Below are 20896 nucleotides of genomic sequence, written 5' to 3' on the forward strand. Positions count from 1 at the left end.
AAGAAACACCGACAACACTGGCAAGTAGCATCACAGGTCGGCTTTACCACATAACTTCGTGTACGTTAGTCCTGATATAGGATCAAAAACTATTATTCCATAACACCGTGTAGAAGTCTTGCCTACCAAAGACCAGATTTAGACCACACATTAATTTATGACCAGGTTTGAAACCAGCAAGGTAGCAGCCAACCCCTCTCTTCCATGAGACAGCAAACTTCTCTATTTTTTGAAGAATTTCCTCCCTTTGGGTTTTTGTTGTTGCTTTTCCACTAACCTGCTTCAGGTGTCCGTTCTGTAACAGTGGGAGAAACAGGGAAAATATTAAGCCTCCTTCCTAGGTGAAGCCCTCTTCTATAAACAAAGACGACAAATGATATTTGACATTTCACAACACAGCCAGTTTAAAATTAGGCTTACAAAACACAGAATATGCTTATTAAACTCTAGAACGAAAGTCAACCATCCTTTGGAAACAAAAAATACCAACATATTGACTATTCTACTAAATCTTTAGACTTGGTAACCAAAAGACAAAACATTGCATTTGAGTTACCGCTCTACAATGCAATTAATGAAGCACTGGAGCCAGACTCCCAACATACTTTCCTGTGAGGTAATTAGTATAATTGCCATTAATTTACATTTGATTTACTCCTATTTACATATTTAGGAATCTTAATAAAGTCAAATGCTATCAGCCCATGGTACCTTAGTAATAGATAGTTCTTAGAAAGTGCATTTCTTGTTTTTTTTTTGTTTTTTTTTTAATGTTTTTGTTCTACCACACAAAATATTTCACAATTCAGGAAAAAAGACAACAGCTAAAATCAAACTAACCCTGATTTATGAAGTAAACAGCCTTTTTGGAAGATTATGTATCCACCCTTTCCTCTGCCACATGACTAACACTCAAACTGTTGTGATAAGCTATAGTCTAAACAGTGTCATTTCGGGGCTCTCTTCTGGATAGTAAAATATATTTGGATTTTTTTTTGCAAAACATCAACGTCACACTTAATAGGATTCTTTATTTAAAAAAAGAAAGATATTCAACGAGCAAACATATCTTTAATAAGAGCAGTCAAACTATATTTGAATTCTAAATTAAAAACTCAAACAGCTGGTCTTCTCCCCTCAACCAGTCAAAGTGAATTTTCAGATAATACAAAATAAACAAGAAAATTAGTTCATTGTAATTTAGAACAAATGATTCCTTTAATCATTTAACCTTTCCTGTTTGTGTACATTTCCAATGAAATTCTAGCGTTCGTTTGTTTTATTCATTGTTGCCCAAGCAACACTTGCTTTTCCTGCCCTTAAATTTCATCCCTCTGCTTTCCAGCAGATTTCTGAAGGCCACAACTACTATGGCAAATCTGATCTTGTCAAATTACATATTACTAACGTAGCTACCCTGGATCTATTACACAGTCTCAGAAGAATGTGGAATTTAAACAGATTTGGGATTACATTTTCCTATCTGTTCATAACTTCCAATAATGTTAGTAGCAGATGCAGGCAGGATTTGGAACAAAACATTTACATATAAAGTTACTAGTTCAAGTTACTATAAAGCAGCAGCACCCATTTTGTTGAGATCTGCTAACTCAATTTACCCATTTTCTCCTAACCTTCCCTGGGAACACTAACAACAGGGTATATTTGATTATTAGAATTGTATACCCACAGGAAAAAATTTGAACTTTGAGACTGGTAGTTGAAATCTGCATAATGAACAGTTCATACAACTACACCAGAGGGTCAGAGAACTCATAATTTGTGACAGAGGGAATGTTTTCAAATGCATTGCAAAACATATTTTACTTTCTTTTTATTAAAATATTGTAAGCTGTTTGACCAATTCTATATCAGCTGTTTTTATTGTCTATATTCTAAGTTGCTTTTAGTTTACATTACTTCTTCACATGTTGCAACAAATTTTACCAAACAAACAAAATCAGACTACTGGGATCCACTCAAGTACTGTCACTTTCTTACTGTATCATAATGAAATGACTTTCAGTCTCTACCAGCCTAGGATGAATTAATATCCTCAGCCTAAAGGTAACAGGCTACTGAACCATTCAAAAATTCACAATGCATTTAGTTATTCTGCTCCTTACACTGGCATCATTTACAGCTCCCCAAGAACACTGAAAACCTTGGGGCAAAAGTTTCTGTATAAGTCAATGAGGGCTCATTCTCTTCCCTTGTTCAGTTCCCTGTTCTCCAGTCTCAGCCTGGTCGATTCCCTCTCCATCACTTGCTGCATTTTGGGGGTTGAGAAGTGGAGCCATTATGTACTGTTCCCAACTACGTGAAACTCTCCCTTCAAGATACTTTTCTAACTCCCACATAAAACAATTGCCAAAAATCAGAAAAAATCATATTACTTAGAAACATTTCAGCATCTACAGATGTTTTCCGATGATATAACTGCATGTTGCCTTTGGGTTTTTACAGTATGATCTACATGGCTTTGGAATTCATATGCTCCTGTTTGTTCCTCACTTAAAATCATAATTTTCTGATATACTGAAATAAATCTGTCTCAGCCAAGGAATGCAAGGATATTGTACAGCTACTGACCCAGGAATGTTTATTTCTCAGTTATGCAAATCTTGCCTTCCAAATTTCCCACATATATGCCAATAAACATGGTTCTCTAAACTTCTAACCCACTAACTCCACTTAAAGTCAGATTTAGTTAATTTTAAAAGGCATTAATCTTATTGGGAACAGAAATGTGGGGAGAAATACCCTAAGACAGTGGTTCCCAAACTCGGGTTCGCAAAATGTTACAGGGGGTTCTCAGGAAAAAATTCCCGAATGGCGGACAGAGCTGTCCCTAGAGACCCCGGGCAGCACGGGGCCAGCAGCCTGGAGCCTCTGGACTTCCAAGAGCTAAGCAGATCAAAGCAAGCATATCTATCACACTGACGAGATTTAAACTTCAAGATTCTTTATAAGAAATGGAAAGGGAGGTGGATATTTTTTGCTGTCTTTAAAATTAAATAGGCAGCTAGTATTGTTTTTAAAATCATTACAAAGAACAAGTTGAAGCTTGCTTGTAACGTGTGTGGTTTGCCTGGACTGCTCAAGACCAGAATGCTTGTGTAGGAGGAACTCTTTCAGCTGGCTCCTTAAATCCCTTCATGCTGTTCCTCATCTGATCCTCCTTGATGAAACCTAGGAGCCTTGACTTATAACAGGCTTATTCAAAGTGAGACAAGCTATGGAAGTGAGATCTTGGAAGAGTATTGCTGTTTTCATAATGTAATAAAAATATTGTAATGATAAATAATAAAAAATAGTGTGTAATAGGTATGTCATAAGAACAAATTTTATATTTCCAAGAGCACTGCTTTTATAATTTATACTCAAGTAAAGGAGAAAATCCCTGGAAATATTCGGTTTTAGGCGGAGGTTCTTGAGACTTGACATTTTAGTGAAAGGGGTTCACAAGTTGTTAAAGTTTGGGAACCATGTCCTAAGACAAATGATTGTAAGGATGCCATGTAGACAGTGTATTTTAGGGACAGACTACAGGATGAGAGAACAGATAACAGTATAACAAAGTAAGGGTGCTCTATTAACTGAGTAAAAAGAGCCTGGGTTAATTTAAAAAAAAAAAAAAAAAGACACCAACAGTAAAAGGCACAGTCATTTTCAGGGAGAACTCTCAAGTCACCATTTTAAATCATTAAGTCCATGGCAGACAATTTTGATGCCTGGGGCGACAGTAAACTAAAGAAATGACTCAGGTGCAAAGTTCCTATTTTCCTTAGCAAGAGGAAAAAAAACAAAACCCTCAATTGGTGAAATATTTCTACCCAGAACATTTTTCGAAGTGTTCCTTCAAATGACAGTAGCACTTTAAAGCTTTTCCCCTCACCCCCATAAGATGATCGAGAATGAGATGTAAAATATTGTGCATAAGTGATACATTCAAAACACACTTGAACAGCAAAGTCAAAAAGTAGATTATAGATTAGCACTAAAGATTTGCAACAATCAGGTTTAATTCCCAAAAATTGCATTTACTTTGATCAGCTTATTAAAATTAATTATGTTCTTACACTAATCAACTTTAATACTATGTTTGGGGGAAAAAAAAACTACTTATAGTGTAAGAAACACATTTTCTTTGGTTTCCTACAGTATAATGCAGGGGTGGCCAACTTATGGCTCCAGAGCCACATGCGGCTGTTCAGAAGTTCATATGCTGCTCCTTGTAGAGGCGCCAACTTTCCAATGTGCCAGGGGTGCTCACTGCTTAACCCCTGGCTCTGCCACAGGCCCTGCCCCCACTCCACCCCTTCCCACCCCCTCCCCTGAGCCTGCAGTGCCCTCGCTTCTCCCCCCTCTCTCCAGAGCCTCCTGCACACCCAAAACAGCTAATTGGGAGGCGCAGGGCGGGTGGAGGAGGCGTGGATCGGTGGGTCTGCTGGTGGGTGGGAGGCTGCTGACATATTACTGTGGCTCTTTGGCAATGTACATTGCCAAATTCTGGCTCCTTCTCAGGCTGGCCACCCCTGGTATAATGCATCTATATCTGGAATGTGGAGTCAGCATTTTTGTGGAAGATGTAGAAACTCAGAACTCTTTAGCTTTGACGTTTAGGAGTATAGTTGGTGTTTCTTTATTACTAGAATTTAAAAACTTAACTGGTCAGTATTTTATTGGGGGAAGGAACACAAAAAGAGAAAACAGGCAAGTAGAGAGTACCTTTTACTTCCAGCAAATTCAGACAGGATACCTCTTTGAAACATGTCACCTTGCCCATCATCATCATCATCAAATGAAATTTGACTGGATGGCCTGGATACACCACGGGTGAGACGGCGTTTCCCAATCTTCATGTCTGCAATAACGTTGCTGACATCAAAAAGACAAGTGGAACAATGAAAATTCCACAGTATGAAAAGGTAGCAAGCTTAGTTACATGTTTTAATAAGGCAAATTATTCCAAATAAGCCTATATTGTGCAAACTATATGAAAGAACTAGACATTTCCACGAAACATCTGTCAACATTCTGAAGAAGTCTTGTTTTTTAGAATAAAGAAAATACCACTTACCTGCTATTTTCTAAATTTAACAAAAACATAATTTCAACTTAACAAACATATGCCAGTTACTGCCCTCCTTGAAGAGAAAATCCAATGATGAACGTTCTTTGAATTGCAAATTGAAATATTTTTATCTTATTTCATGCTGCCATATACTATGTTCAGAGACTGCATTAGACATTAATGCAAACGTGCAGCAAACGGGAGTTTCAAAGATCATAGCTACAGATCCTGTGCTTGGAGGTAGAGGGATTTGGCGTGAGGAACATTGGTTCACCTATGGGGAAAAGGGTCTGTATAGTTTGGATGGCTTCCATCTCCACAGAAGAGGAACCAATTTTATCGGAGAATGGCTGGCTAGAGTAGTCAGAAGGGTATTAAACTAACAACAAAAGTAGAGGGTGAGAAGCGGGAACTATTGAGCACTCATTTAACAGAATATCAAGATGTTGAGAACAAAGTTAATCAATCAATGCACCAAGGAATGTGAAGAAAAGAAATTCTTTAATTGCTTATACACCCAGGATAATAAACAAAAGGAACCAGAATTGTTCAACTATAAGGAAAAATTCAATCTAGTTGGTATTAATGAAACCTAGTGGGTAGATTTGCACTACTGGAATGTTAAAAAAAAAACAAAAACAAAAAAAACCAATGGATAAAACTGATTTAGTAAGGATCAAGTGGGCAAAAGGGATACAGGAGGGCACTGTCAAAAATGGCATTCCCTGTTTCTGAGTAACTGATAGAAGAAAACAATATTGATCAATGTACTGAGAGAGAGAAAAAACAAGATTGGATACTACTTTGTCTGCGCTACGGACCACCAAATCACACCAGAGAACAGGACGACCATCTCCTTACATGCCTACCTACGATGTGTGTGTGTGTGTGTGTGTGGGGGGGGGGGGGGGGGGGGGGGGGGGAAGCACTATCCTGGGGGACTTCAATCTGAGCAACTTACGCTGGAAGTCTCATGCTTCAAGTACTAAAATGTTCTCAGAATTTCTAAATATTTCAGATGACAATTTCTTAACTCAAAAAAGTGTTAAATTCAACACAGGGGAACTCTGTATTAGACATCACCTTGACAGACAGGAATGGATTGCAGAACTAAAAACTAGTGGCAGCTTAAGTACAAGTGATCATAATTTGATCACAATTTACGTGCGAACAGAATAAAGTCCATACAAGTAACAGCTGGTATATACTTGGTGCTTTAAAAGGGTCAATTTCACAAAGTTGAAAATAGTTACGACCCAAATCAGTTGAGAGGAAGACTTTAAACAGAAAAATGTAAATGGTAATTATTTAAGAACATTTTACTAGGTGCCAAAAAAGCCACATTCCACAAGTGAGAAAAAAGGCCAACTGGTTAAAACACCAACCTGATTTAGTGGAGAAGTGGAAGTAGCTTTAAAAAAAAAAAAAAGAACAAACAGATATAACAAATGTAAGAAAGGTAAAGTTGATAGCCATAAATATGAATCATATGGAAATGGTAGACTTGTCAATTATAATTAAAGGCTACGATTTAGTCACAGATATTTTTAGTAAGAGTTATGGACAGGTCATGGGCAATAAACAAAAAGTCACAGCCCATGACCTGTCCATAACTTTTACTATAAATACCCCTTACTAAATCTTAGGTGCTGGGGGAGGAGGGAGGAGAGTGCTCCGGTGGACGCTGCTGCTGCTCTTGGGACGGGGGGAGAGGGGAGGGAGGGAGGAGAAAGAGAAGAGAGACTCCAGGCGGGGGGCAGCCCGGGGCCCCATCACTGCTACTGCCACTCCAGTAGGCGTGGGCAGCCACGGGGTCAACCACACTAGAAGTCACGAAGGTCCAGGGAAGTCACGGAATCCGTGACTTCTGGGACCGCCTTGAAAGACTCACACCCTTAATGATAATCCAGAAAAGGCAGAAGTTCTGTATTTGAGAAAAAGCCAGATGATGTAGTTATGTCACAATGACAGAATACTTTCCATTTAAACAGTAGCCGAGGAGGATGTGAAACAACAGCTACTAAAAGTTAGATATTTTTAGATCAACAGGTTCAAATAACTTGCATCTGAGATTTTAAAATAACTGACTGAGGAGCTCTCTGGTCTGCTAATATTGATTTTCAGTAACTTTTGGAACACTGGGAAAGTTCTAGAACAGTAGTTCTTAACTGGGGGTGCACGCACCCCCAGGGGGTGCGAGATGTCCTTTCTGGGGGTGCGAGACATGCCAGATTATTAGGTAAATCATCGAAAACACGAATTAAGCACAGGCACGTAAGTACAACTACTTTGTTTCATCAAACCTATGTATTTATTCACATTATACATTTAACGATTACTGTAATATACAAACAAAAAACATATCTAGGTTTAAAGAACTGACCTACTTCAATGATTTTTTAAAAGGGGTGCGAGACTATATTTGGAGAACTGAAGGGGTGCAGGCTGCAGTAAAGGTTAAGAACCACTGTTCTAGAAGAAAGGCAAGAGAACATTGTGCCAGTATTTAAAACGGGTCAATGGGATGAACCAGGTAATTAATTATAGGTCTGTCAGCCTGAAATAGACCCTGGCCAAAATACTGGAATGACAGATAAGGGACTTGATTAATCAAGAATTAAACGAAGGTAATATAAATAATGCCATTCAACAAGGGTTTACGGAAACCAGATCTTGTCAAATTAACTTGATTTTTCTTTTTTATACGAGATTACAAGTTTGGGTGAAAAAGAAAGTGTCAACATAATATACTTAGATGTCTTTTTGGTACTGCACAACATTTTGATTAAGAAACTAGAAGATAACCTCCATTAGCATGGGAAGGTGGGTGTATGGCAAAGATCTGTAAGAGCACCTGAACTTTTAATGAAAGGTGCAGCAAGCAGTAGTTTGCATGGGACCACGGGTCTGTCGATCTCTTGGGAGTTAGGGAGCTCCAGTCAGGTCTTTGGCTTAGGAAGGTTTGGTAGGCCTTGGCCAGATGATGTCCTAATGGGAGGTGGGAAAACTAATGACTTTTCAGGGCTGCTGTTGTTTCCCCCATTTCAATTATTGTCAGGGCATGAGATCTAAATGCAACACCTTAGTATTATTATTTTGATAAAAATTGGAGAATCTTGGCCATATATGTGTGTCAATTCGCACTGGTTATTACCCTCAACAAGGATTGTAGTTATGGTGACAGAACTCTTTAGATATAAAGTTGTGTCTATGCCTTTAGGGAGAGGGACTGTTAAAAGCCAAAAGTCATTATTAGATTTTGGGACAGTGCAAGTGAAATCTATAAAAATCAGTTCAAATACAGTGTATGAGTTTTACGAGATAAAAGCCTCTTTTCAAGGGAACAGGTGTGGTATTAAAGAACAGAAATTAGGTCACGAACGCAAGCTTTGGATACCTAAATGCAATATATATTTCCACCATTGCAATGCTTGAAGAGTGTCAGAAAACATATTTAAACATTCTCTTTTGGATGGTTTATATCAGAAGAGCTCTTCAAAGTAACTACTAACAAAAAGATGCCCTAAAATGTTCAGAACCTTGATTTTCTAAGGTTAATTTTAAATCTGACATTAACATTAACAGAAAATAATTAGTAAAGTGAGAGAGATGCAGAAGAACTGAACTTTTGTTATTCTTGGCATTTATGACCTAGAGTTGATCCAGAAAATTCACAAGTTTTCTGAGGGTCTGACTAGCATCATGCAGTCTTCCCCTTGCCAGAAGTAAAGTCACAGACTGCCCAGTCCAACTGTTTTACTTGGCAAGCACGCTAAAATGACAGAATGTTGTTCTACTATATGGAGATCACACTCCCTCTGAGCAGTTCTCTTTGAGGTTTTGCACAACTGGCCAAACTTTCTTCTGGCTATGCTGGGCATCTAACACACAAAGCCCACAGTGTCACAATTTTGGAGAGCTAGGGTCCTAATCTTGTGTCACTGATGCATGAAAGGTGAGCAAATATGTTTTCATAATAGTTTTTAAAACAAGTGATTGCATGGTATTATGCCAATCATGTCGTTCATCCGATACACATTTCCTCTAACACGTTGGAAAAGAAACAAGAAATTAACCAAAAACAAAACCAGAAAGATATTTGTGGCTTGACTTCCTTCCACAACAACTGAAACTCCATCCAATCCACGGTAAGTATTGCAGATACATCTGAACAGGAATGATCATGTGCACTACATGGGTTAAAAAACAAGAGAAGGAGAATTCGGGGTGCATTTTAGCTTTAGCTTGGAATTCCTTTCCTTCTGTTTATTTAATTCTAATGTTTAATATTGCTGAATTTATTTTCCTATGGTGGTGTTGTAATTTCCATTAAGCAAAACTTCTTCCCGCACTAAAAAAAAAAAAAATCCTGTATCATTAATTTTTTCCCCCCTTCTTGTGGAAATGCTGTCCTCAGTATGTCTACAAAACAAACTGATGGGAGAAAACTGTACAACAGTGACACCCAGAGGGCAGAATGTATGCAAAGCACAATATAAGCTAAGACTTTTTGGCTATAATTATATCATCTTTATTATAATTTAATACCTCCTTGTAAATCTGAACAACATTCTGATTTATAGTAACAATGTTATATTGTACGGTTCTTTTGCTTGTGTAGGTATTTCAAGTGTTTTACATAAAGTATCTACTGTCTCAGACCAGTGGTCCATTTAGTCCAGTATCCTGTCTCAGAAGCAACCAATACTTGATGCTTCAAAAAAAAAAAAAAAAAAGGTAATCCAGCCATATTGCACCCAGCCAATTGTACAACGCTGAATACGTGGGGTGGGGGAGGAAAACCATGTCTTCTAAACCCTTATAATGAGTTCTCTTACACATGGCAAGCAGGGCTTGAAAAATCCACTTATGAATGAGTACAGAGCTTCCACTGGCCAGTGTGGGGACCTCAGCTCTCACTTTCTGCAGGACTCAAGCTTTCATTTAAAAAAGAGAAAAAAAAAAACGGTTTCAAACCCTTTTACTTAGGCTGAAAAGGCTCTGAGGCAGAAACCAACTTTTCATCCTGTGTATATAGTATCTAGCACATTGAGGCCTGATCTCTCTAGATGCCACTACAAAGGAAGTAATATAAATAATAATAATGACGACTGAAGTTAATCTTAAAAATGTGAATGAAATGCTCACTAATATAGCAGTGTCTTCCAAACCACAGACTGTTCTGGTGCCTCTGGTAATTCTTAGTTAAACTAAGCAGCAGCAGAATGTAATTAACTAGATTCTAGTTAGCTTTCACTGCTTCTATTCAGAACTTTGTAGGAGGCAGTGAAACTGTCAAATTCATGTTGCTGCTGTTACTTGGGAAAGCTATGAGCAGCAGAACAGCAAGCTCTGGAACTATTACTTAGGAACAGCAGAGATTATAAAAAAAATGGAATGGTACAGTAGAGTATAGCTATTACTTCTCACAGCTCCTGGAAGGAAGAGCGAACACCCTACCCACTTAGGGAAGCCAGAGGACCTTGATGAGGAGTAAAGACCAAAGTTCCCTCTCCTTTCCAGTAGGTGGAGGGTAGTACAGCTTCTATGCTAAACACAGAACCTCCTCACACCCCAAACAGGACCAAGGAACAAGTAACCTTCCCAGCAGCTTGTAGCAAGGAGTGCTGGGCTTCTCACCAGAGCATTGCCCAAAGCCTTACTTGTGGGGCCTCTTTTAAATCTATCACTGGCTAGTAGGAGTCTGGTAAATTTAATCAAGCCCTAGTTGCAAGCAATTAGCAATCCATTCAAATCCAGCCACAAGCTTTGTCTCAACCTCCAGCAGCAGTGAATTCCACATGTTCACAATACAAAATAGGAAGAAATATTGCCTTGTTTGTTCATCTTAACTTAAGAGTATTTCCTTTAGCCTTTCCTTAAGGCTATAAAAGAACTAAATGGAGAAAATGATCAGTTTTTTACACAGCTCAGTCAAATCTCCTTTAACTCCTTCACCTACATCAATGATTTTCAAGCTGTGGTCCATGGACCCTGGCGGTCCACAGACTATGTTGAAGATTTCCCAAAAGGGTCCGCACCTAAGTTCCCTCTGAGCTGCACAGCTGCCTGTTAAGCCCCACGCAGAGGCTCAGGGCTGGGATGGGGAGAGATGCCTCTCTCCCCAGCAAGGACCTGCCGCTGTGGGGAGTGGCAGCTCTCCCCGCCAGCCCCAGCATGGACCTGCCTGGACTCGCAGCAGTCGGGGGAAAGGCAACCCTCCCCCAGCCCCAGCATGGACCTGCTACAGGAGAGGCACCTCTCCCTCAGCCCAGGTGCTGCTGCAGGGGGTCCTGTCACCCTGCCGTAGCCCCTGGACAACCTGCACCCGAAACCCCTCATCCCGGCCCCACCCCAGAGCCCCACCCCCAGCCAGAGTCCTCACCCCCCTGCACCAAACCCTCTGCCCCAGCCCCACCCTGGAGCCCTCAAACCCCCTGCCCCAGACCCCAATCCTCTGCCCCAGCCCTGAGCCCCACTCCAAACCCCTTGGCCCCATCCCCACCTGTCATAAATATAAAGGGAAGGGTAAACCCCTTTGAAGTCCCTCCTGGCCAGGGGAAAGCTCCTCTCACCTGTAAAGGGTTAAGAAGCTAAAGGTAACCTCGCTGGCACCTGACCAAAATGACCAATGAGGAGACAAGATACTTTCAAAAGCTGGGAGGAGGGAGACAAACAAAGGGTTTGTGTCTGTCTGTGTGCTGCTCTTGCCAGAGACAGAACAGGAATGGAGTCTTAGAACTTTTAGTAAGTAATCTAGCTAGGTATGTGTTAGATTATGATTTCTTTAAATGGCTGAGAAAAGAATTGTGCTGAATAGAATAACTATTTCTGTCTGTATATCTTTTTTGTAACTTAAGGTTTTGCCTAGAGGGGTTCTCTATGTTTTGAATCTAATTACCCTGTAAGATATCTACCATCCTGATTTTACAGGGGGGATTCCTTTATTTCTATTTACTTCTATTTTTTATTAAAAGTCTTCTTGTAAAAACTGAATGCTTTTTCATTGTTCTCAGATCCAAGGGTTTGGGTCTGTGGTCACCTATGCAAATTGGTGAGGCTTTTTATCCAACATTTCCCAGGAAAGGGGGGGTGCAAGTGTTGGGAGGATTGTTCATTGTTCTTACGATCCAAGGGTCTGGGTCTGTAGTCACCTAGGCAAATTGGTGAGGCTTTTTACCAAACCTTGTCCAGGAAGTGGGGTGCAAGGTTTTGGGAAGTATTTTGGGGGGACAGACGCGTCCAAACAGCTCTTCCCCAGTAACCAGTAATTGTTTGGTGGTGGTAGCGGCCATTCCAAGGATAACGGGTGTAATATTTTGTACCTTGGGGAAGTTTTGACCTAAGCTGGTAAAGATAAGCTTAGGAGGTTTTTCATGCAGGTCCCCACATCTGTACCCTAGAGTTCAGAGTGGGGGAGGAACCTTGACACCACCCCATGAATTTTGTTATGTACAGCAATATGGAGGTGATGTGTCACACATCACCTCCATATTGATGCACATAACAAAATTCATTCTGCACATGTGTGGGAAAAATTAGAGGGAACACTGGTCTGCACCTGCATTTGAAATTTTTTAGGGGTCTGCAAAAGAAAAAAGGTTGAAAACCACTGACCTAAATAATCCAAAGGGATGCAATACCCACAGCATCTCTAGCCATTTCTATCAACCTTCTCTGGATGTTTTAGGTCCTCTCCTCTCAACGGAAATGTAACCTAAACATATTACTCCAGGAAAATGTATACCATTGTGCATTATCTAATGTCTTATTAGTTTCCACCATCACTTTTTTTAAATGCACCCAAGCTTCTAAGCATCTGGAGAGAGAACTTCATTTACTTGTCCACAATAACCCCTAGTTCTTTTGACTGAGAATTACGAATTCATCTACCTGTATGGCAAGGTTACATAGTTTCTCTCTTTCCCACAGACACTCTCTCAAGAATATGCATTACCTTATATTTAACAAGGTTAACGTTCATCTACCATTGTGCTTCCCCACCATTTTGTTTATTTGTAACCATCTAGACTGTGTCACAATCCTCCTTAGTTTTCACTGATGGAAATGGCATGTATCAGCAGCAAATATTAACGCTGTTGGCTACTTTCTCTGCTACTAATCGGTATATTTACTGAACACAAAAGGCCCTATAACTAATCCCTATAAAACCCCACAAATAACTTTTCATCAGTCTTATGAATCCACATTTCCTATCACTTTACCATTAATTCCTTATCTGAATTTGCCCCAAATCTAGTTATTTTCATATGACATATTAAAAAATAAATCTATAAACTACTTGTAGTTTGTTACTGCAAACATGCATAATCACAGGCTTCCACATTCTCAGTTGCTGAAGATCCAGTTTTCTGCTTTTTAGTCAGCATTTTCTGAGCTGCTACATTGAAAGTAGCAGAAGTCAGCAGCCTGTCTTTTGTCATCACCAAACAAAAGGGCAGTATACACGGTTCCTTCACAGTTTCCAAATAAGTGTTGTTTGCCTGGCTGGAAGCCACAAATAAAGGAAATGTGCCAAGGGATAAGTTTATTGGGCTGCCTGGAATTTTTTGAAGGGTAGGGTGGGACTATAAATAGAGCTTGCTTTACTTAGTGCAGCTTTCAAAAACAGCCATTAAAATTTACCAGTCCATACAGATGAACTTTCAGACTTTCTATCTTAGTGATGGTTGATGAAGATTACAAAAAATAAATCTAATGATACTTTTATTAGCCCATCCAAAAAAAAAAAAAAAAAACCAACCAACCAACCACCCTTGAGAAAGCAGACACTAGAATTTTGAAAGGCTGCTCTAGAGGAAGGATGCAAGCTGGATGACTTGAAAGTTACAGAAGGAATTTAGTACAAAGACTACCGCACTTCAGTGATTAGCTTTTTAAAGAAGGATAACATGCTCAAGCATGTCTTTTTAGAGCAGTTTTTCGGATATAAAGTCCTCAACCACCTTAAATTTGACAGTGTAATATCAGAGGCGTCAGCACTACTGGGGAATATTCAATCTACATACCTTATGTTAGTCGTTTCCCCTCTTTTCTGTGCATCAGTGGCTTCTTCATGCTTTCTTAGTTGTGCAAGTAAATCTGATACTGTCCGTTTCCTGTCAAAAGGTAAGGAAGATGCAACAGCAGAGGCAGCTTCCACCAATTCTGGATTGAGAGGCTTGCTCCTGTAAGAGACAAGAGGTGAAAAACATAAAAATCAAGATCTATGCGTCATTTTTTCCACAAGCCATTTTTTATTGTAATGGGTTATTTTACGTCTTAATGACTTACAGGTAATAGTTATATGCTATCAAAGAAGAGGCCCAAGTTTGTCTCTTGCTGCACAAAACTGCTAGAGGTTGGGTGGCACTGCGGAGTTGGTGTTCTTAAATCAAGGTAGGGATAGCCTAATGTCACTGAACAACCATCAGAAAAGCTTTAAAAAAAAAAAAAAAAAAAAGCTTTGCTCAACCCTTCCTAAACAGAGTACAGTTATAATGCCAAGACCTATACACAGTGTCAGCTATAAATGGAAAAAATAAAGCAGTCATTAAGGCACAGCTACCAATCAACTCCTGAAGAGAAGAGTATAAAAGATTGCTACTGAGATAGGATTTTTAGTCACAGACAAAAAACCCTTTTTTTCGTATATCTCATAGGTATGATTTAACTATGACTACTGTTCCTTTACCAATTTGGCATGATTTTAACCACTATGTTTAGGTGTAAAGATTTCCCTTTGTTAAGCATTATCCCAATAGATAGTGACAATATATTTACTCCTGGGGGAATTCTGCACCAAAAAATCCAAAATTCTGCATATTTTATTTGTCAAAATAATGCAATATAATCACACCAGTTTCACTTACTTTGGTAATATATTTAAACTACCATACACTCCCCCCTCCCCCCCCCCCCAAAAAAAACAAACACCATCACAGTAACTGTTCAGCATTTTCTAAACACATGAAAGTTAAGTTACAAATACCTGGTAACCAAGACCCTGCATTGCAGTTATAATCCTGGATTTTCATTTCAAAGATATTACTTTTACTTTGGTGGTCTGTAAAGTAGACTGTCTCTTTAAATTGCTCAGACTTTCACACATGAAAGTCATACAGTTTTGCTAATCACTGTCCTGCATTTTTTTTTAAATGGGTAAGTAAAATAGATCCTGAGCAGTAATCCAACCCCATTGTGCCTCTCTGGCACAGGAAAAAGAGTTAGAAAGCACACAGACCTTTCTAGCTGAGAATTCCATTACTTGTCATTTGCAATAAGGTTCCTTTACATCACTCTGGCAAGGTAAAGGAGTCTTAACTGAATAACAGGAGCAATTAATTAACAATGGGAACATTAGCAGCCTGCCCCTTTAGTTGTTACATCTCTGCTCTGCCTCAGAGACAGACCCTGCTTCACACAGCCCTGTGCCTCCCTCCAAGCCCAGGACGCAGCAACAGCAACCAGAGGGACAGAGTGAGGCCTTGTCTCCACTGGCACTTTACAGCGCTGCAACTTTCTCACTCAGGGGTGTGAAAAACACACCCCTGAGCACTGCAAAGTGCCAGTGCAGACAGTGCACCAGCGCTGGGAGCCATGCTCTTGGGGGTGGTTTTTTTTAGAACGCTGGGAGAGCTCTCTCCCAGCGCTATGCCATGACTACACAAGCCACAGGCGAGTGAAGACATGCCCTGAGTCTCTCTCACTCATTCACGTTAAGGCAGGAGCCCATCCCCACACCTTTAATGTCTCTCCTCCTCCCCTCCCATGGTGATCTGCTGCCAGCTGCTCCCAGCAGAGGCAGCCAGGCTGCCACGGAAGGGGCATGTGTTTCTCACAGATTTCTTGGTTCCTCCATTTTTCTGCAGGGGAGCCAAGAAATCTGCAGAAGGTATGAATTCTGTGCCCGCTGCAGGGTGCAGAATTCCCCCAGGAGTATACATTTCTGTAAGTATGCAGTTATTCAGAGGAAAGATTTTCTCAGACTGTAACTGAACAACTGAGTTTAGCTGCATGTTTACATTTTTAATAAGTAAGCTGTATATGATCAATTGTGTGCAAAGAGAGGCAATTAAAAGGAGATAAAACTTCTTTCTTTTCCCAGATTTTATTTTCTCATAACTGAGTAATGGCATTTCAAAAGGGAAAATTCCCGCACTCCCCTTAAATTGATTTTCTCTGGATAGCTAGTAACATTTCATTTTGAGGCTTCAATTCCAGGAATACAAGTATGGAGTAAATATACATGCTTAGTGCAACCATTCCATTTGTTATTGCTTTTTGCAGGGTACAGCTGTACCATTAGCAAAAGGACTGTTCCCATAGAGGATTCTTTTCTATACAAAGAAAAAGACATTTTATGCTACTATTTTGTCCTAGAGATTAATAGAGTCCACTTCAAAGAACACACACTTGAACTGTGCATATTGCATTTTACCTCTTAGCTTTACTGTCTGCTGTAGCTTTCTGAAACATGCTACTTGCACTCTCCATACTTTCTGGCTGGTCATTGGTCTGCTCCTTGGTCTTCCGTGTTTTTAGGATCTGGAACTTCTTCTTTGAACTTAATTCTACTTTCATTTCACTAATAATGTTCAACAAATTCTTCTTTGCATTTCCTGGTGTTGTCTTCTCCTGATTCTCTGAAGCCTTCTCAGCACTACTGTCTGTAGAAGTGGCAGATTCATCTTCCTTGTTGTAGAACCCAGTGCTGGTGCTAAAGCACTTTTGTGTTTTACTAGACAAGATAGGAAGGGAAAAGGTATAATTTACACAGAACCGCTTTGTTAGTCATAACTGACTGGGCCTAATTTTGCACAAACTGAACTGGGTAACTTAAATGTACAATTTTACTCTGAAGGCAGGTCTTTATGGTTTCTGCGATATAATGTAAACAGCTTTCTTTTCTCCATGAATGAACTGAATCGAAAGGCAACAAGTAACTCTGCACTAAACAGTATGCTGAGATGTTAGACAACCACAACAGGTTGATAACTATGACAAATTGTGGGCTTCATTTTGTGCTGAGGTATACACCAGGACCTTGTAACAGTCTTGTGACCTTGTGCCTTTGTTAAGGCTACTGGAAAACCAGATAACTTCAGAACCTTACCAGAAAATCAGCCACTAAGGTCTGCTAGGTAAACACATTAGAACTCTAGGAAAACAAAAGTACCACAATTGCCACACATATCCATCAGAATATTTTGCACACTCACTCAACATTTTCAGTCTCAGCATTTTGACATATTAAGCAAAGTAAGTCTTCTTGTCAGCAAGTTAAGGAAGTATGGGCTGGATGAATGCACTATAAGGTGGGTAGAAAGCTGGCTAGATTGTCGGGCTCAACGGGTAGTGATCAATGGCTCCATGTCTAGTTGGCAGCCGGTATCAAGTGGAGTGCCCCAAGGGTCGGTCCTGGGGCCGGTTTTGTTCAATATCTTCATAAATGATCTGGAGGATGGTGTGGATTGCACTCTCAGCAAATTTGCGGATGATACTAAACTGGGAGGAGTGGTAGATACGCTGGAGGGGAGGGATAGGATACAGAGGGACCTAGACAAATTGGAGGATTGGGCCAAAAGAAATCTGATGAGGTTCAATAAGGATAAGTGCAGGGTCCTGCACTTAGGACGGAAGAACCCAATGCACAGCTACAGACTAGGGACCGAATGGTTAGGCAGCAGTTCTGCGGAAAAGGACCTAGGGGTGACAGTGGACGAGAAGCTGGATATGAGTCAGCAGTGTGCCCCTGTTGCCAAGAAAGCCAATGGCATTTTGGGATGTATAAGTAGGGGCATAGCGAGCAGATCGAGGGACGTGATCTTCCCCTCTATTCGACATTGGTGAGGCCTCATCTGGAGTACTGTGTCCAGTTTTGGGCCCCACACTACAAGAAGGATGTGGATAAATTGGAGAGAGTCCAGCGAAGGGCAACAAAAATGATTAGGGGTCTGGAACACATGACTTATGAGGAGAGGCTGAGGGAGCTGGGATTGTTTAGCCTGCAGAAGAGAAGAATGAGGGGGGATTTGATAGCTGCTTTCAACTACCTGAAAGGGGGTTCCAAAGAGGATGGCTCTAGACTGTTCTCAATGGTAGCAGATGACAGAACGAGGAGTAATGGTCTCAAGTTGCAGTGGGGGAGGTTTAGATTGGATATTAGGAAAAACTTTTTCACTAAGAGGGTGGTGAAACACTGGAATGCGTTACCTAGGGAGGTGGTAGAATCTCCTTCCTTAGAGGTTTTTAAGGTCAGGCTTGACAAAGCCCTGGCTGGGATGATTTAACTGGGAATTGGTCCTGCTTCGAGCAGGGGGTTGGACTAGATGACCTTCTGGGGTCCCTTCCAACCCTGATATTCTATGATTCATGGACTGCTTAAAAGCACCTACATATGTTCCAAACATTAGTATACTATAGAGAAAATTAAACAGGCATAAACCAACACCTTCAGTGAAAAAAGCATGTTGTGAATAAAAAAACTAAGTAACACTTCACAACTCTGTTAATTAGGCTGTGGAAAGCCTTCTGACTTACACCAAGCAGACTTTGCTATTATCCACTACAATTCAGTCTCTCCATAATTTTTCCCCCAAAAAGCATCTTTTCCTATCAGCTCATTTTGCATTACTTATTGGAAGTAATTATTTTCTCCCTGCATGAAGCATTAGGAGCAATTTAGAAATCAACATGGGAAAGCTGTAGTCACTTACAATAACTACTATGTTATATACTTTGCATTATCAGTTCTTCAAAATACCCTCCAAATGTTCAAAAACTGTTCAAAAAGAGGATATCCTTGTATTATTAGGCTACCTTGCTTACGTATTTCATTCAAGACAGAAAACAGGTAGTTCTGAAGTAAAAAAAACAATACAATACAATTCTTATTGGAAGTGGTTAAATGTCTCCAGTGCCCTGTAAAATATACTAGTTTCCAAACCATGCTAATTTTTATCCAACGCTTTGAGCATACATCTGTACCAACAGACAGCATTGCTTTATTGCTCACACACACATATTTTAAGTGCTGGTGAGACCACAAATATATATAGCAGTTTGGCATCACAAGATAGAAGGAGAGACATGATAGTTTTTTACTTTTGTATACGATAACCTATATAACAACTGACACCAACAGTGGATGGATGCTAAAAATGTGCAGCCCCATTCTCTAGCAGCACTACCAGCTCATTGAGAAGTCTACTGCCTTGGATGAGAAGACCTGTCACAAATGACACTGAGGGGTGGGAAAGAAAATGACATGAAGTAAGCCAGCAGCCCTTGAAAACACTTCATTACATCTCTAGTATCATAAGCCCAGTAGAGCTGGTACTTAAGCAGCATTTTAAACCCTAAACTGCTTTCAAAGCAATAGGGGCTAAATCAGAGAGAACATAAGGAGTGTCCACTCCGGGACTGATATGGGTATAAATATAGGGGTATAAATTCACAGCATACCAATTACCTGTGTAACTTCTGGTTTAGAATAAGCCTTTAGTCTCTCTGTATCTCAGTTCCACATCTGTAAAAATGGGGATACTAGTACTTTCCCCATCGTTGTGAGGACAAACACCTTAAAGATTTTGGTGTTATAGTTAAGAAGCAACACTCCACATGAGTTCCCATTGTGATGCTGCGGCAAAAAGAGCCAATGGTGTTCCTCAGATGTAGAAATAAGGAAGTAGTGAGTAGAAGAAGGGAGATGATTTTACCTCTGTATATGGTGCACTGTTGCCTGGAATTCTGTGGACAGTTCTGGTGTCCAAAGTTTAAAAACAATGTGAAAAAAGAGAGGGTGAAGAAAAGAGCCACAAAAGTGATTCATGGGACTTCCAGTGACATACAGAGAGCTCAGTCTGTTCAGCTTATAAAAAAGAAGATTGTGAAGTGACTTGATTACAGTGGATAATTCAGAGGGAGAAAATGGTGGGTTCAAAAGAGCTCTTTAATCTAGTGAAGAAAAGCATTAAAAAAAAAACAACAATGGCAGGAAGCTGAAGTCAGACAAACTCAAAATAGAAATAAAACAAATTTTTTTGAAAGTGGGTGATGAGCAACCACTGGAATAAACTAACAAGGGAAGAGTCTCTTTGTGTCTCCAAACTAAGACTGGATGCCTTTCTGGGAGAGATCCTTTAGCCACACACAATTATGCTTCAGCCACACACAAGCTATTGAGCTCAATACCGAGGTAACAATGACATTTAAGTGCTTATGGTATATAGGCAAACAGGCTAGATGATCTAATGGTCCCTTCTGGACTTAAACTACGTTCACTTGAAATCCAGGTCAGAAAACGAGTTGAAAGTAGTCTCAGAAAATACACCTGCCCGGTTAAAACACACACAGGAGTACTTGTGGCACCTTAGAGACCAACCTGCCCGGTTCTTGCTTTATAAAAAAAGCCACACAAAGACCCGCCAACTCTCACAATCCGGCTCTGCCCACTGAGTCCCACTGAAGTCAGTGGAGTGGGCCTGGGCTGTCAGCCAGCGGCGGATGGGACCGCACCGAGAAAACTGCAAACGGCTCCCCGGAGCGCTGGGAGGCAGAACACCACAATTCTCCGGCGGCCGCTTGTTAAAAGCCGCGGGCGCCCAGGCGGGGCGTGACCCTGCACCTCTGCCCGCCGGCAGAGGCGAGTCCCCGCCAATTCAGTCACCCCCCCCCCGAAAGCCGCAGCTCGGGCCCTCGGGGTTCGGGCGCGGCCGGCCCGGCCCGGCCCGCGTTTCAGGCGGGTCCGTCTCACTGCGAGCGCGGCCTTGGGGCCGCTGCTGACAAACCTCGGCACCCGGAGCGGCCTCGCCGACC

At 40.6% G+C, this 20896-nt stretch overlaps 1 protein-coding gene across 1 annotated transcript in view; it reads right to left on the reverse strand.

The window, feature by feature from the left end:
- Positions 1-20896, reverse strand: part of MRPS31 (mitochondrial ribosomal protein S31) — a 32716-nt gene that overhangs the window by 11609 nt on the left and 211 nt on the right. Inside the window, exons 2-5 of the mRNA XM_048848567.2 lie at positions 16518-16817; positions 14107-14265; positions 4732-4881; positions 278-354 (exon numbers count right to left, since the gene is read on the reverse strand). Coding sequence (XP_048704524.1) covers positions 278-354; positions 4732-4881; positions 14107-14265; positions 16518-16817 — 686 coding nt within the window. The remainder of the gene's footprint in view (positions 1-277; positions 355-4731; positions 4882-14106; positions 14266-16517; positions 16818-20896) is intronic.

Source organism: Caretta caretta, chromosome 1 (assembly GCF_965140235.1).
Source record: "Caretta caretta isolate rCarCar2 chromosome 1, rCarCar1.hap1, whole genome shotgun sequence".
NCBI lineage: Eukaryota > Metazoa > Chordata > Testudines > Cheloniidae > Caretta > Caretta caretta.